General features: G+C 50.7%; 1 protein-coding gene across 2 annotated transcripts in view; it reads right to left on the bottom strand.

The window, feature by feature from the left end:
* CNTFR (ciliary neurotrophic factor receptor) overlaps window positions 1–17,244 on the bottom strand; it is a 192,150-nt gene extending 174,906 nt beyond the window's left edge. The window contains exon 1 of one of the 2 annotated variants that reach the window (XM_030467803.1): window positions 17,095–17,244. In XM_030467803.1, coding sequence (XP_030323663.1) covers window positions 17,095–17,193 — 99 coding nt within the window. In that variant the 5' untranslated portion in view covers window positions 17,194–17,244. The remainder of the gene's footprint in view (window positions 1–17,094) is intronic. The other variant, XM_030467804.1, reaches the window with a different exon arrangement.
* Between the last annotated feature and the right edge of the window lie 1,218 nt (window positions 17,245–18,462).

Here is an 18,462-nt window from a genome sequence, read left to right as displayed (position 1 = left end):
TCTTTGACCCAGTAACATCAGCCATAACATCACATAACACCTCCAGCTGCACCCAGCTTTTCCAGGCTCCCACTTTCTCACTTGTCCATCACTGTAGATGCTTTTCCTTGGGCAAGCAGGCCCTGGTCTGATCCCATCAACTTCTAGCTGAAACTTCCAAGCTGCTCTTGCATCCCACTCCATTTTCCCCCAAAACGAAAACACTGTTCACTACTGCTCACTTATCTTGAGTCTACCCAAGATAATCCACAGAACTTCCTAATGTTAATTATATTAATAATGTTAACAGGACAAGGGGAAATGGCTTCAAGTTGTGTCAGGGGAGATTTTGGTTGGATATTGGAGAAACTTCTTTACAGAAAGGGTTGGTTACCACTGGAACAGGCTCCCCAGGGAGGTGGTTAAGTCTCCATCCCTAAATGGGTTTTAAAATTGTCTGGACGTGATGCCTGGGGACACAGTTCAGTGGTGTGTCATCAGGAATAGGGTAGTAGGGTTATGATGAGGCTGAACTCTATGATCTTGAAGGTCTTCTCCATCCTGAGCAATTCTATGATTCTAATAAGCAAGCTTATTTATGTTTTGGTCCCATCATCCCAAGAAGCACCTACAGAAGCACTGCCCCAGCACCAGGCTTGTTCTGATGTCTCAGAAGTGACCAAGAAGCTGCTGTAAAGCAACTTGCAGTCACCTCCATTTCCTCCATCCAACATGAACCAGAGCTGTTCTCCACCAAAAGCTACTTATGCTTATGCAAGACTATGCTTCTAGCACAGTCCAGCAAGTTTAGAACATGTCCCTAAGCCAAAACAAGCTTAAAGTTTCTGCCTTGCCCCTGCCTATGGCAGCAATTGACTTTTTTGCCATCTCCTTGCACAGGGACTGATCCAGACAGAAGGCACACAAAGGGCATGCCTGCCCTATCCCCCAGGAAGGACCTAACACCCCAAATAGCAGGGCTGGAACAAGCAGCACCAGGAGATACCCATCCCGTTTCAGGAGGGCAGCTGGAGCCTCTTGGAGGGAGAATCCTTCATTCAGGCATGGGCCAGAGGTTGCAGCAAACTATGTATCTGCTTTTGGTCTGCAAAGATCAGGAGAAACCCAGCCTGCAAATGCTCCAGTGGGTCTCATAGCACAGGAAACCCCATGCTGTTTTCTACCAGAGTAGGAGCTTGAAGACAGCAGAAGAGTAGGGACTTCTACCAGAGTAGGAGCTTGAAGACAGCAGAAGGGTAGGGACTCCCTTCCAGGTATGCCACCCCACTGGGGATGTTACCTGGCCTCATATCACCAGAGATGGAAACAGGCAGGGTGGGGAAGGGACACTCCTGGAGAGCCAGGGGCACTGCTCTTAACCTGCTTTTGTCCTGGTCACCTAGGGATCATGGTCAAAAGGACAGCACAGCCAGATCTACTTGACCTGCCTACTGCCAGCACACTGCAGCTTTGACTAAGGAGGAGAGAGCTTTCCCCTTGACCCAAAGAATCAATGAGGCTAAAAGGACCTCTGAGATCAACAAGTCCAGCCCATCACCTAACACCACCACATCAGCTGTTCCATGGCACTGAGTGCCACATCCAGTCTCTCCTTAAACATCTCCAGGGATGGTGACCCCACCACTTCCCTGGGCAGCCCATCCCAATGCCTGATCACCCTCTCTGTGAGGATGTGCTTCCTGATACCCAGCCTAAACCTCTGCTGGCACAGCTTCAGGCCGCAAAACACACTTATTTTGTGTTTCAGGCACCATCAGCTCTTACATACAAGATCATGAAATGGTCTAAACCTTACAAGAACATGCCAATTAGATGCTCACAAGCCCATGCTCAGCAGAAGGTCAAGCATGTGCCATGCTGTCTTGCCAGCATTCAGCTGTGTGCTCTCCACATCAATCAGGCTCCTCCAGAGGGGTGGCTTTTGAGAAGGGCTTACAACAGCATCCATCTTTTTGCTTTTATGATGCATGAGGAATTGGCTTACAACTGGGTAGGGAAGAGGGGGGAAGGGGGGGGGTTTGAAATAAAAGTTGATTTTTTTTGTTTTAGACAGTCAAGCCAGACATGTAACAGCTTCCCAACTTAGAGTCATTTTGATCGAGCCAGCCCCCTCTCTGCTGAGTTCTGGCAGGAGACAGCCACAAAGCACCAATTAAACAAAGATGAGTTATGTTTTTTCTGTCAAGGAAAAGAGAAAAAAGGTGGTGGTGGTGGTGGGGGGGAGATGATATGAAGAGCAGGGGAAGAAAAAAAAAGAAAAAGAAACCTAGCCCTGGAGTAATTTTGCTTTCAAAACAAGCTGTCAAGGCAGCCCTTTCTCCTCCCATCTTCCAGAGAAGAAGAGCAAGGGAGCACCCACACACTGGACGTGTGGCAGCAGTCGTCAGGCCACACTGTAAGAGCCATGCCCTCACTTTGCCTTGGGCATCTGTCACAGCCTGTGACAGGGAACGAGAGCAGCAGATTCCTGGTGAAGATGGGCTGAGTGCAAGCCCCACCAGCTCTGCTGATGAGAATCCCCAGTTATGGGCCATTAGCCTGGGAAAACACACAAACCCCCAGAGCAGTAAGGGCTCCATGCAATAGCTCTTCTGCCCACACCTGCAGTTTAATTTTTTTCCCATGGCAAGACACACTCACAACTGGCACAAACATGCAATCATTTCCCCTTCTGCCATACAGGTTACCAGGTCTGAAGTCTCCCTGCACAGCTTCTCCTGGCTCATGGCCAAGCTCAGGACAGTGAGCTGAGAGCTTCCCTGATATATTCCACACCACTGCTTGGTTCAAAGCAAAGCTACCTCCATCACAGCACACTGCACAGGAGCCACAGCACCCAGCATGGGCATGGCAAGCTCTCCAACACTTTGGGCACCACCAGCTCTGAACCTACCTGAGCACCTGCCAGCCCTGCCCAAATCTCACCCACCAAGGGTCAGTACTGCAGATGGCCAGACCAGAAAGCTACCAAAACCCCCCAGGGTTTACTTTTGCCAGCCATGTGAAGAAGGTAAATAGCAAGCAGAGCCAGTCCTGGGAGGGCAGGGCAGAGATTTTAGCCGGCCACAAGCACCAACCCCAGCTTTAACACCCTATTCACTTCCTCAGCAGAATCCCGTTTGCACAGCCCATTAGTACTGGTAGGGGCATGAGCTTCACTCCCACCTATTCATCCCTGGGCTCTCTAAAAGCAGCAGCTGATGACTGCAACAAAGCCACACCCGGGAGCCAACAACCCACCCTCATTTCAACAGGGTGGGACGCAGGTCGGGCTGACCAAGCAGGGGATACCCCTCTGCCGCATTAGCACGGAACAACGTGCAGCCTCTTCTGCTGGTCCGGATCCATCCCACAATTAAGCAGAGATGATGATGAGGAGGGAAGCAGCATCTCTGCCGGGTTGGGTCTGCTCAGGCTGGTGGAACACACTCCCAGCTCGCTAAGCGAGTGCCCTGCTCATTAGCATAGGGTCACTCAGCTGCAGCGGGGCACAAGCACCACTTGGCTATTGCAACACCACTCACGTTCACTGCTGTGGAAGTGTTGAATTTCCTTTAAGAGCTCTGAAGCTCTTGGTTTCGATTTAAGAGAGAAAGGGGGAAGAGAAAAAAAAAAACCAACCCACAAAACAAACCACAACACCAAAAACCTAACAAAGAATTGCAGGATCTGTGTAAACATACCAGAGGAAAAAAGAGAAAGCAAATCTTTGAGCCTCTTGACCTTGACAATGTCCTTATAATTAAAAGACTATTTATTTTCAGTTAAACCCCAGCTACTGAACAGGAAGTGTTGTGTTTTTTTCTGAGCAGGTGATTATCCTGCCCAACTAATCTAATGACAATTATCAAGAGGTTACTGACCTCCTGCTACACATACTAAATAATGCACAAAGCTTCAGGATCAGACAGGCAAATCATAACCCTGCCTTATCTTATCACTTTCTATACAGCTCCAGGCTTCACCCATGTTAGCCAAATGCTACCTAAGTGATAACCACAGCAGAGCCAGCCCCGAGAACTATACAGCAACAACTTAGATTTTTTTTGTTTTGTTTTGTTTTGTTTTGTTTTGTTTTTTTAGAAGCCCAGAGCTGCAGCAACAGATACATTTAGTCTTTAAGCCACTGTCTGGCTCCTGAGCTTGTAGCATGAAGCCGTGGTCCCCTTGCACTGGTCTTTGCGAAAAGCAGCAGTGTCCTGCTCCTTTGATGAAGGGTACAAGGAAGGTGAAGTCTACAAAAGGGATGTATAAAGGGCCTCATTACTCCAAATAGGAAAAGCCACCCATTCTACTCCTTCCCATCAGGACGCTCCCTGTTTCTGCTTCCTCCTGCAAAAAAGGTTACACACCCCCTTTGGATGTGCACAGCAGAACTAGGGCAGAGCAACAGGACACAACACCAGGGATGCTTCATCGCCAGCTCAGCCGGAGGAGGGGAGGGGGGAGGAGGTGTGGATGTCTGTAGTAATCCTGTCCCATTTACTGCTAATTCCCCTCTCCTTGAGGGGAGATAAAACAGCAACAGCGGCAGTGGGAAGAGATAAAAGCTACAACGAGCAATTAAGGAAGTGAGACCTGAGCAAAGAGCCACAAATAAAAACAAAACAAAAAACCCCAAAGAAACAAAAACCAACAAAAAAACAATCAACTAAAAAACCTCACTCCTCCCCCCCCAAAAAAAAAAAACCAAAAAAAACCAAAACCCAAAAAACTATCACACAGCTTCAGTTTGAGTAGCACACACAGCTAGAGGAACAAATTGCATAGGAGTGACTTGAAGCCTAAAATAAGTTAATAAGTTTCCACTTGGGAAATTACAGAGAGCTACAGAAAATCACTTAAATGACAATGTGATTATTTTTTATTCCCTCCCTCAACAGGCATCTCCAGCAACACCACCACGGAGAACACTCCTCTTACCCAGCCTGGCTTCATAGCCTCACCCTTACACTCTTATTTCCTTCAGACCTCCCCCCAGTACAGGGCCTCCCATCTTACCTCCCTTCCCTTTGGACACCGATGCAAACAGGAGCTTTTCCACGCAGCCCTTGCAAACTCCTGACAGCCCCAGCAGCCTGCCCCTGCCCTGCAGCCCTTCCCTTCCTCAGAGCTCTCCCCACCCCCAAAACACCTGATCTATCCTCCCCCCCCAGCTATCATGGGACTTTTCTACAGCTTGGGAGGTGCTAAGCAAGGCACAGGTGGGAAGTACTTCTCATTTTAAGAACGTCCGATTGCTCCCCTTTCGCAAACTTTTAGAAGCTTCCTCTAAAGTGAGAAGAAAACGAAACAAAACAACACACACACAGACACACACACACACAGACACAGACACACACAGACACACACACAACCCAACAACCACAAAACCAAACCCAAAAAACCAAACACACACCAAAACAAACAAACCCAACCAACCCACAAATAAAAACCAAAACCAAAACCAAAACAAACCAACCCAAACCAAACCAACCAAACAACAAAACCACCAAAACCTAAGGTGGGTTTAGGCTTAACAGAAAACTGAGCAAGAGAAATCAGAAAAAGACAGGCAGGAAATAGCACAAGATTCAGCTTTGGGAAAATACCAGCTAACACATGCAAGGAAAATGATCCATAACAGAGATATTCAATGGGAAGCAGAAATCTGGGAAAAATTAATGTCCATAGCAGCAATTGGCAAGGAGGGGGGAGGGGGGGGAGAGGAGACATGGGATGATGAGCAAACAAGGCTTTGAAACTGAGCATTACCGTGGCAGAGTCTCTACTTTGGGCAGATCCCACTTCTGCAGAATGAAGGAGATGCTGCCTTGCTGCTCTATAGACACAGCTGTGCCCAAGGGTGCCTTCAGAGAGATGCTGGTGGGCACTGAGGAGCCCAGTCACACCATCTGGACATGGTACAGCAGAAGGGTTAATGGCAAAAGGGTTCAGCAGAAGGACAAGTCCTTTGTTTTTTCTGTCTTCCTTTAATTTTTAGAAAGTTGTCTAAGCTACTTCGGGAAAAAAAGTAAGAACAATAATTAAATCCCTCCATCTCCTAGCCTGGGTGATGGGAAGAACCTCAGGCTTTTGGTCCTTGAAGCCAACACTCTAATTGCTTGTGTCACAGCCTTACTGCATCCACATGCACTGACTCTGCCCTTAAAGCCAAGTTGCAGGTCAGTTCATGTCTCTACTGTCAAATAGCTGCTTGGTGTCCTCCACAGGCATGGCAGTGAGTGCTGGGGATGCAAAAGGGTCATCAGCTGGGTTAAACTGGCATCACCTCACTGAATATGTGGTATCCTCTGAGCTGCCATCCCTCCTGGAAAATGCTGCTCAGGCAGCTCCCAACAGACAGGGTCTGGTGGGCATAAAGTGAGAGCTTGGAAAAAGCCAGTGAAGTACAACTGTCTCAGGACTGCCTTTATCATTAGGCCTCATCTGGGAGAAGGCTTGCAGAAGAGAAAGGGGTGGATTTAAAACCATTACTGCACAAAGCCCTCAAAAAATGCTCTGAGGACCAAAGCTGGCTCCTGTAACCAAGGGACATCTCCAGCTCCAGTGCCTGCAGCCATCTCTGGCTCTCTGCGCCGACTGCTCCAGAGCAGAGGTGACACCATCCCTTTTTTTTTCTGGGAAACAGGCACTGAATCCAGCAAGATCTCCTCCCAGCTCACACGGTGGCAGAAGGCTGCGACTGCCTGGGAGGGACTACGACACAACAGAGCTTGCAAATTCATGTTCTGGGGAGGTTTCTCTGCTCCCCAAGCTGACTTCCAACTGGAGACACATGCCTGTGCTTGTCCCCAAGGCAGACAACTGCAGCAGAGGCATCTCCTGGTGCCACTCCCTGCCAGCAGGGCATAGCAAAGTGATAGAGTGACAGCCTCTGGGGACAAGAGGGCAATGTACTCACCACACACAGACAAGTGCTTGCCTTCCTTGCTGAAACCCAGCAGGTGAGCCACTGATTAGTGTCCCTCCTTGGGTTGTCTCAGGGCAGACACAGAGCCTGCTGAGTCTCTGCTGAGAACCCACCAGCTCATTGCATGTGTACCTGCCACTAAGATCTAGGTCAGAGGCAGGCTTGAGGAAGAGGAAGGGATTATATTGCCCTCTCCATAGAATTACAGAATAGGTTGACAGGGACCTTACAGATCATCTACTTTCAATCCCCCTGCCAAGAGCAAGCACCTACCAGCACATCTTTTCCAGTGCAAGCCCTGGTTCCTGCTGCTGTTGGACACCCAGTGCCAGCTGGTTCTAGAATAGCTTAACCAGCAGGTGAAAGGGTAGGTGAAATCTGTTTTTCTTCACACACCCACCAGCTGAGCTCTTGCTCCACCCCCCACACCTTACTGTCAGTGACAGGAGAGGCAGGAGGAACCCAGCTGGACTGCTACAAGGCAAGGATGGACCAGGGTGAGCTGCTGCAGGGCCAGCACTTAGGAGAAAAGCATCTTCAGCTTGACAAATCAGCAAATTTGATCTGGAACTGGCAAGAATAAATGTAAAGCCTTTAAATGTCATCTCAGGGGTTTAGCTGCCAGAAGAACTAGAGACAGACAGATAAGCACACAGCACTGCACAGAGAGCTGGATGCCCTGGTCTGGTCTATGCAGAGTATTTACTAATGTGTCCTGCAGCTGGCATGAGCTGTCAGCAACTCCAGAGAGCTGGTCTTCTGCCACCAGCTCTGCTCTGGGACCTCCAGGAAATCCCAAAGCCACTCCAGGTTTCAGTTTCCTCTCTTTGCAGGCAATGATGCTTCCCTGCAGCCCCAGGTCACAGCAAGGTTAAAGGCTGACCCTGGTGAGGTACCTGGCAATGGTAATGTGCAAGCAGCCTTAAGGAACCCTCCAAGCTGAAATGCAGGTATGCAATAACCCAAACCTCTTCTTTGGTTCTTAGTTCCAAGCACAGGTCAGAGCATCCCAATTCCTCATTATGAGAGGGAACGTTGAAATCATCAAACAAACTCCCTTGCCATTGACACCTTCATCTTGGGCAAGTCATATCATCCTCTCCAGATTTTAGCAGCCCTGAGGAGATAGTAAACCCATCAGTTAATGACTGGCTCTTCCCTGTGCCTAAAGAAACCCTCCTTGGAAAAAACCAGCATTGTTGGCCTGACTGGAGGTAAAGATGTGCCAAAAATAGGACGCACACCCTTGAGGTCTGGGACTGACCATTGCTGCTTGAGGAGTTACTCTTCATTCTTTATAGAGGAGCAAGCAAAGAGGATGAACTTGGAATTCGCCAATCCAAAGCAAAGAGGGCTTGGGGCAGCAGATTTGTCTGTACAGCAAAAAGCACTGGGCAGAAGAGGGATACAGAGTACCAGTGATCCCTCTCTGAGTCCGTGTCCCATCTCAACAAGCCCCAAGTACTTGATGTGTCTCAGCATTGCAGGGGGAAACCAGTAAACACTAAACTGGAGCCCAGCAAGCAGGGTGCATGGATGGGAAGTGGTTAGTGGCAGCTATTAACTCCAACCACAGAAAAAAAAGGAGCCCCAAAATGTTCTGGGTATTGCCTACTACAGAAATGTCCAATCAAAAGGGCAAGGGGTTTCTGCCAGGTGGCAGAGGACACCTGTGGCACAGCCAAAGATACCATCTACCCGATATGGTCCCTCTGGCACAGATTTCAGTATTAGCCAGTGCTCTCTGCCCTGTCACAACACTTACTTTCACACACAAAACGAAAACTAGACTTGCCAACATACCCAATGGGCCTGTCAAACTAATCGTGTTAGGAGGACTGGAAACACACCATCAGCAGGAGCCATCCCCTGCTCCATAGCCCTTGAAGAAATCATGAGTCCAGGAGACGGAAAAGCCTCTGTTGTTCCCGGAACCAGGTCAATAAAAGCACAGACAACTCCATCCAGAGAGAGAGAGTGAGAGAGAGAGAGAGAGAGACTTTTTTGTGTGTGAATCACAAGAGAGAGCAGCTTCAGCTCCCCCAGCTGCAAATAGGTGAGCAGGCACAAAGAGCCAGCATGGAAATGTGTCTGTGCAACACGTGTGGGGAATCGGCTGCCCTGCACATGTCCAGGGCATGGGGTGAGAGGAAACTGCTCCAAACTGCTGCACTGGAGAGCTGTGAAACACAGCCTTGGGTGTGACTTCTTCCCTCCTCCTTTCCCCCCCAAAAAAACTGGGCTCCCAAATCAAATGGCCTCACACCAATACAGGCGTTCAGCATGCTGGGGAAAGAGAACAGGCTAAGCAAAGATTTCAAAGCAGAGCAATCCCAGGTGGCTTTGAAGGTCTTCATATTCAGGGAACAAGAATCACACGTCTTTTGGGGAATAAAAAAAATCTGACATGCATTTCATCTGGAACAAAGCCATCCCCTCCCTGAACCCATAGTTATTTGTAGGTATACCTGTACTGTAACACAGTTATTTCTAGAACTCTTTGCTAAGTGAGAAGCCCAGAGGACTGGATGGAGCTTTTTTTGATCAAATCTCAGAGCAGCAGCAGCATTTTGTTCTCTCTCCTTCTTTTTAATGTATTTATTTTTCAAGCCCTTAGCTCAGATGCACAGCAGAGGGTAAATCACACATTGGCAAAGTCTGGCACAGACTGCCTGCCCTTCACATCCCAGAACCACGGTTGAACCATAGGAGAGGATGTGTCCTTATTATCACCAGCATTTTAGGACACTGACAAAAGGACCACAGTGCAGACAGCGTACCTATATTCCTAGCAGACACAAGCTTCTTTATTATATGTAGTATTGCCTGCTCCTGGCCCTAAGGAACCCTGCCCAGCCTGCCTTCCCCAAGCATGACAGCAGCAGCAGCAGATCCCTGCTTCTGCATTACTTGGAAATCTCCAGCAAGGGGAACTTTACACCTCTCACAGATGACCCCATGCAGCATGCAATAGCTGCTGTGCCTGCACAGAATTTGGGCAGGGATCAGCCTGGCTCATCCTCAGGTTTGGTGGTGGGTGTTTTCAAAGCAAGTAGCAATAAGATGCCTAGATGGTCACCCTAAAAAATGCTATTTCTGGAGCAAAGAAGGTCAAAATTTCTGGAGCAAAGAGCAGCCAAAAACCAGCTACCGTCTCTACCTCCCTTTCACCTACAGCATGGCACCCCAAAATGCAGTATTCCTTCCTGCAACACTGGGGAGCCATGACAATAGCATGGAGGAGGGATAGCTGGGTGGGTATCTGAGTGGGTCATCCCCACATGGCCATGACAAGGTCCTGCAGGTTCCTACACCCAGTCTCCAAGTTATTCTCATCTGTGCCCAGAGACTCATCTTTCCCAGAGACTGGGAAAGCCACTAGAGACCACTAGAATCAGGAAAATACTAGGCTGCAACTTTGTGAATCAAATGCATTCACTGGCTTAACACCCACATAATTAAAAGCAGGTGCATCCTTCAGTAATAACTGGTACTGGGATGTGACTGGCTGTATATTTGCTTTAGAGGTACTGTGATACTACCTACAAAGCAAAGCTGGTCACCAGTCCCTCTGAAGAGCAAGGCTTCTCACAACACTGACAAAACACACAGTTGACCCTGCCTTGCCCCAAGGATCTCCTTTTCCTATCAAAACCCAAGGAGCAGTAGCTCCTTCCTCCCAAGGAGGTCTGGGGACATCCAGAGCTGAACATCACCCTCAGGGGGTATTTGGGTACTGAGGGACTCGATCAAAACCCCATTAAGGGGGGGTTCTGACAGCAGTAGTGATCTCAGCCCTCACAAAGGAGAGGATGCTTTTACTCACTGGTGCTGGGAATGACAACCAGCACTGCTCTCCATGCTCATCCACCAGCCTGCTCCCCATTTCCAACTGGTCACTTGTACTGGCTTCTCCCCACTGGCTGTGGGGAATGGGCAGCTCAAACTGTCTTCTCCTTGCTGGGAGGGGTGAACTGACTCAATAAACATAATTTGATTTGGTGGATAAAAAGCAGGGAGTGAGAGCAGCCCTGGAGTAGCCCCAAGTCCCTTCTCTCAGAGGTGGACCAACCACCCCACCACCTCTATTGGGGTCATCAAAGGTCCAGGTTTCCAAGTTACCAGGGCAAAGCCTCCCCAGCAGCCTCTCCCCCATACCCAGCATTTTTTGTCCTGCTTCCCCTGCCAGGTTCCCCCTCTCACAGGGTGTGTTACATAGTATTTAAATGCAACCAGGTCCAGGCAAGCCAGATTTCAGTTGATCCTATGTCCCCTCTGTAAAGCAATGCTGAGAAGCATCACGATCCCTCCAACAGCTGCTGCACACACAGACACCACTCCAGTGCAGCATCATTTATGGCAAAGTCTTCCAGCCTCCCCCAAGCAGGGAGCAGCAGAAAGCAATTCCCCCCAACCCCCCACCCAGGAAAAACAGAGAGATTTCCCACATAATGGGCACTAGTATTATCTTCCATCTGCTGCAGCTTTGCTTTCACTTTGTGACTTTATGAACATCATTTGATGCTGGCAGCAGTCTGGGAGGCCATGGCAAGTCACCTGTAGGAAAACAGCTTCCTTCAGCATCCAGGCTGCCTCCCAGACAGAGGGTGGTAGTCCCAGCAGCGCATGGCCAGGCTGCCCAGAGTGCTCACAGCCACGCCGCCAGATCAGCAGTGCCTCAAGAGGTCTTCGATGACATCTTTAGGGTGTCACGGCTAATTAGAGCCCTGACTATACCCTCTAATTAGGTAACACCTTCAGACAAATCACCCTCCCCTCTTCAAACCAGGTCACGCCTTCGGATACAATTCCTAATTGACTTGAAAGTAGACTCGGCACTTCTTCCCTTCCACTTCACAAGGCATCTCAAAATAAATAAACCCCTACTCCTCACTGCTGGCTCAGAAAACAGCTGGGGAAATGCCCTCGAGTCCGCGCTCGCATGGCCGGACACAAAACCTCCACCAAAGGCACAAAGCAAACACATTGTCGCAGCGGTGTCGTCCTCCTGTGATCTCTCATTTCTAACCATCCCAGTGCTACTTTCAACAACAGTCAGCAAAGCCTTTCCTAGGAGAAAGGGAGTATTCGCGGTGCGTCAGTGTCCTACTAAAAATATTGCCTGGGGGCATGGGAAAGAAGTCGTGCTCCAGCAAAGGAGCTCGGTATCTGGTGACAGAAGGTGTTGGGAAAACTAACCATTCAGAAATAAAATATGCCCGTGACACCAAGCATCAGCATTTCAATCCAGAAAGTTGACTTCTGTTTTCATTAAGCTATCGATAAACTGAAACTATGTGAATTTTTTCAGTTACCCACTAGCTTAAAATAAGTAGATAGGGGGAAAAAACCCCAAAACAACCCACCATCATAACTGCAAACATGCTGAACAAAAATTACCAAGATTCATAGAAGATAAATATTGAGTCCTTCCAAGCCCGTTATGAGAACAATGTCTCTTTATTTGCTTTTCACAAGGTTTGTTATAACAAGGGAGAGAGGCTCCAGTATACAGTATTTTAATATACATACATGCATTCACAGCTGGAATAATAGCTTTTAAGCACAGACAACAATTTTACAGCTGAATGTATTCAGAAATACATAAGCATACCTACAGAAACAAATTATTTTCACTCTACCCAGCTATACACATACACACATATATATGTACACAAAAAAATCCCCCCAATGTTTCACATCGACCTGAATCATTCATTACATCAAAGTTTCTAAAGTTTCTGCTGCTTTAGGAAAACATGACCCTGAGGAGACATCACACAAGAACTTAACATCCAGCAGAAAATGAAACCCATAACATGCTTCATCTTGAAAGCCAACCCTAAATCTAACTTAAGCCCTGCTCTGGACAGTGCCTCTGGAGAGGCATTAAAACCATGCTAGGTGTTTTCCTGGATTTCCCAAATACCCTCAGAGACTTCCTGGCACTCTGGCTGAATCCATCTCCTCCTTGCTTTGGAGATGTTTCCAGCTGAGTGCTCCCATCCTTACTCCTGCTGCTTCCACGGACACACGGATCCAGCAGAGCAGTGTCCGGAGTGCCCTCGCCACAGGACGAGTAACCCGGGGCAGCCCTTGGGGTTTAGCACTCGGATTCTAACAAAATGAGCAAGAGGATGTTGTATGGGGCTTGAAGGGTCAAGAGCAGCTTTTGCATCTTTCCTCCTCATCCCCGGCAAGGGGATTCCAGCAGATCTCGTGCCCCCTAGTGTCATCCTGGCGAACGGATCGGCACCAGGCACCGGCACCGGGTTCCAGCTGGCCCAGGCAGTGCCCGTACTTATACCCCAGGAAGGCTGCCACCGTGCCCTGCAGCACAATTCAGTGACATTTCCAACAGTTCAGGTGCTCCCTGGCCCTCCCTCCAGCACCTCTGGGGCAGCAGCAGCCCTCCCCCCCAAGGTGTCCCCATGCCCGGCACTGTGTCACCTCCCTTATGCTCCTGCAGAGCCTCAGCAAGATCTTGCCCCACCAGCAGATAGCCCGAGTACTGTCCCTGGCCAGAGGCCAAGAGGAGGAGGCAGAGAGGTGGTGGACGCTTTCCAGAATACAACTCCTCCTAAAAATAGATGGTCTATGCCCTTCCAGCTAATGGGAATGCTTGGTGCTAGGAATGCAGGGTTTGGGATGAGAAAACCCCAAAGACACCACTGCCTTTGCACAAAGTCCCCTTCCATTCCCTGTAAGGGCACCTGTGGCATCGAGCTCTGGCCACCAACAAGAGAAGCAGTGAATAAAACGAGCCCAGAACCCAGCACCCTGGCCTGCCAGCCTGCTCTGACTGAGAAGCAAATTCCAGTATCTCCTAGTAAAATACCTGTGCTGGCTGCACCCCTGCTGGGTGTAACTACGACCAGACCATGCACTAAAAGCACCTAAACAGGAGGCATGTGCTGGACAAGGAACACCAGAAATATGTGTTGATCCTGTGCACATGCCTCAGTTTCCCCATCTGTCCGGCAGCCCCGACCCAGCTTTCCCACTCTAATTTTGCATATCCCTCCTCATTCCACTTTTAGCTTCCAGAGAGAGATGTACCCCAGAACAGCACCATCCCCTTTCAGCCAGCATGTGCCAGCAGCATGCAACCAAACCTCGGCAACGCATGGCCAAAATTTGGAGGAATTCTCCTCAGGGTCTGACCTGCGTATGCTGCTTTCTTCTGCAACACTGAGCAGGGACTATAGCTTAGAATAATGGGGAAGTAACTCAGTTCAGTGCTGACAAAGCATCACAAGCCACAGCGGGGTGGGAGGGGAGGAGGTGTCCTTCCCTCACGCTGCCATGCCTGGTATACATCATGTTTAGGGCCAGGCATACGTCACCAACACAAAATGGACAAATTGGAGGGATTTCAGAAAAAAAACAGTGACAAAAATGATCAGGAGGCAGGAGGGATTGGTTTACAAGGGGAGATTAAAAGAGCTGTGATCAGTCTAGCTGGGCTGGGCAAGTACTGACAGAAGCAGTCAGATGCTAATCTGCAAATGGGATGAAAACGATATAGGAAGGAATAATTTAGTATCTTCAGCAGTAATGGGATGAAATTATGGCGAACTCCAGGCTGAGTAGGTAGGTTAAAAAAAAGAAAACCCACAACCAAACAACCCTCAACCCCAAACTTTTTTCCCAGTTGCGTGCGACTGTATCAAAACAAAGTATCTGAAAATCTTTCTGCTTAGGAGAAGGACCCTTGGGAGTAACCATACTAAGAAGGTGCCTAAGAAGGTGCACACACATACACACACGCACAGAGAGCCCTTTTCCACCTCCGGTTCACACTCAGGAAAGCAGCAGGGCCTCTACATTAACCCGAGAGAATGGAGGCTTCACAGTTGCAGGAAAGCAGAAAAGAGCAAAGGCTAAACCCACCGGGAGGGGTGGGAGGGTCCCCGCCAAAGGATGGTTTTGCACTCCTAGGTCTTCTCAGGGAAAAGGTGCTGAGACGTTTTCCTGCAAAGTCGCAGGAGTGAGCTCAGCTGCGAGCACTCAGATATTTACACACAAGCAGCACATTACTCAGCAACTCCCATTTGTCAGGCGTAATGGCAGCGACAGCGATAACAAACGACAGAGCCGAGATAGGCTCCCCAGACGCACACCCAGCCCCAGCCTGAGCTGGACCAGGATGCATTCCTACAGCTTGCTGGGGAATTAATTGAGAGTGGCTGGGACCAGGGGCTCACACCCACAAAAGTCCTGCTGCCAGCTTCAGAGACTCGGCCACGTCTCAGAAAACTGAGCCCTGGCTGCTCAGAACTATTTGTATGTGTATGAGCATCATAATCTTCGTGGGTCCGAGAGCCACCAGGGCTTCTTTCTTCCCAAGTCCAGGAGGTGCTGAGCACCTTCCATGGGGATAGAGACACAGCGCCGTGGCAGGATCGGGTCCTCTCTGGGCAAATCAGACCAAAAATCATGCACGATCATCAGATCACGGCTTGGCCTGTTCTGGCAACAGGCTCTGATGAAGTTACCCTAAAGCACTGTTGCAAAGAAGTCTGCCACGCACGGGGCTCTCATTTCCAAAGCACAGCCTCACAAGAGTCCACCCTCCCCAGCAAACCCCAGCAAACTCTGGTCCCAGGACCGGGTTCCAGAGAAGGTGCCCGGTTGGACACGAGCATCCTTCGCACATCTCCAGCGATCACGGCGAAACCCTGCCTCCTCACAGAGGGGCAGGGAGAGAGGAATAAGAACGTCTGTTCCCACGTATTTGCACATTTTGCAGGAAGCAGTTAGTGTCTCTGCCTCGCTGCCTGCACTCACAGCAGGCAGGACCGGCAGCGGCGTGTGCAGGTCCTGTCCCTCATGGATTTGAACAACGCGTGTGGACGGAGAGGGGGGCATGCTCAGAGTTAAATTAGCAAAATCCTAGGAGAAGTCGGCGAGTCCCTGAGCAAAAAGCAATTCAAGGAAAGGACCTCCTGCACAGTCCCATAAATTGAAACACAAAGAGATGTGGAAAAGATACCAAATAGCTTTGGCAGCAAAACCCTCTCTGCAACCTGTGCCCTGTACAGACCCTACACGTGTCTAAGCACGGGGTGGAGAAGAAAGGAGCTTTTTAAGAGAGAGAAGTACCAGCCTTTATCCCCCCAAAAAAGTTTAGTGGAATAAGAAACAAACAACTGCCAGAGAACCCAGGGAAGTCAAAACATGCAAACCAGGTTCTGCCCTCAGTGAAGGCAGCACAAATTAGCTCACACGCTGCTTACTTAAGTAAGAGTCCCGATCCGGTTTTAAGATTGCAGCGGGGGAAGTCACCAAGATCTGGAAATGTCAGGGAGTTTGTGCAGCAAAGGGATCGGTGTGTATTATGCAATTCTGGAAAGCAGCCCTCGTACTCGCGCTTGAGATGAACTGCCTAGCCCAGGGAAAGCAGATCCACAGAAGCGCCAAGCAGACGCTTTTCTTATAAAATCACACTCCCCCCGCTAAAAATAAAATAAAATAATAATAATAATAAAATAATAATAATTTGAAAAAAAATCAGCGCTGCCACAAAGAGGAAAGGGCAGGAAAAGTTGCACCTTTGGAGAAACGAAGAAAAACTCTGCTCTCCCGCCCAGGAAATCCACAGGCTCCGGTTTACAAAGAGCCACCCCGCAACCTCGGCTCCAGCCCTGCTCAGTGCAATGCAGCAGGCAGGAGGGATCATCCTTTTCCCAGCCTTCAACCTGATACGGTTCCCAGCGGCCGATATGGTTCCCTGCTGGGAATGGGGGTGTGGGTGGGTGGTGGGGGTCCCGCCGTGCCTCCCCTCCGCGGACCCGCTGCCCTGGGGGGCTCGGGGACGCCCCCAACCCCGTGGCCCCCCATCCCTCCCGGAGGGCGGAGCAGGAAAGTAAGTTGCCCAAATTGTTTCCTGGTGGGCTTCGACCCTGCCCCAGCAGCGTGGGGGGGGGAAGGACACGCGTGGGCGCGGTGGGGAAAGGTGCGGGAGGGAATGCCGAGGGAGGAGAGGGAAAGCTTTCCTGTTCCCCTCCCGCTTCCCTTTTCGCCTCCCTGAAAGGCAGCGGAGCTTCGGCGGCGGGTACTGGGTGTCGCCTCCGGTGACCCCCGCGCCCGCCCCCTCCACCGTCCCGCGGGTAAGGGGTGGGGGGGTGGGTGGCGGGACACCCCGCACCACCCTCCGTTCCCGGCCACCCGGTACTCACGGCGCTTTCCTCGCAGCCGCTCCCGGCTCTACCCCATGCAACCACCGGCTGCTTCTGCACCGGCTCGGGGGCTATAAGCTCTTTTAAACTCCAGCACATAACCCATGTGACCGCAGAAGCCACTGGTAAGGAGCGCCGGGGAGCCAGCGATGAGCTCAGCCCGCACCCCCCGGCACAGCGCCGGGGACGCGCTCCCGGCCCCGCTGCGCGCATCCGCCCCACGCCCGCCCGCACACACACACACATACACACACCCACACATATCCACGCATATACACACACATGAACTCACACACGCGTGGGCTGGCACGCACTCCCTGTCACACGCCCCTGCGGACAGGCAGCCCTCTCTCTTCCCCACCACCCCACGAGGATGCTGAGCCGGAGCGAGGTGCAAATGCACACTCGTGGAAGCACCATGCACACACCCACACAGCACAGCCCCTGGCTGCGTGTCCAGGGGGCACGCTGCAAGACCCTCTCCTCCTCCCCGCCCCTTCCATCACACCCAGCCCCCCTCCTCCTCCAAAATGCAGACCCTATCGAAGGCAGCAGGCTGGCAGCCTCCCTGTGTGCACATGCACACTCACGCGTGTCCTGCACACGCGGAGAGATGCTCACACTGTCTTGCACAATACAGACTGCACACCCCACCCCAGCCTCCATCAAGAGATGCAAGACCCTCATGATGGCACTGCACTAACATTTCCGTGCACACTTCCATGCACATCCTCACCCAGGCTTCACTTGTGAGTGCCACACCCCCCTTCCTTGCACAAGCAACCTCTCGGAGCACACATCCAAAGCACCTCACACAAACGCAGGTTAAATTGAAAGCACCGGGCTCAGCCTCTCACACTCACACACTGCACAGCTGAGCACCAAACACACGCAGGGCTGTGTCCCCACACTCTCTTGCACAACCAATGCATGCACCAGGCAGCCCACCCACGTTTGCACCCACCTTTCCCACTCAAATACAACCCACTAGTGCATGCTGAGTGAGCCCACTGTGTCCGTCTGTCACACTCCCATGGCTGTGGGGTCCCCTGTGGCATGTGGGGTCTCCCCACTTCCCACCACAGCTAAAGTCTGCGTGGCAAACAGGACAGTGCTGTGACCACCAGCTCCCCGTGAGGCAGAAGCCACAGAGGTGGCCATGCAGCAGGTCCAGGGTTGCCAGGCCAGGGCACCCACTCCATCCATGGCACAACGGAATTCGGGAGTGCCAGGATGAAACATGCCAAGAGGGGATGGGAGCCGGGTGTGAGGATTTGGTGTGCAAAGGGCTGGGACAGGCAGGGCTGGCTGGGCAGGTGCAGGCGTGTGCTGCTGGGGCACGCCAGCAACACATGTGAGAAGGCAGAG

The sequence above is a fragment of the Calypte anna genome, chromosome Z (assembly GCF_003957555.1).
Source record: "Calypte anna isolate BGI_N300 chromosome Z, bCalAnn1_v1.p, whole genome shotgun sequence".
In the NCBI taxonomy this organism is placed as follows: Eukaryota; Metazoa; Chordata; class Aves; order Apodiformes; family Trochilidae; genus Calypte; species Calypte anna.
Note: the sequence above shows the minus strand (reverse complement) of the source record. Positions and strands in the feature narration are given on the sequence as shown.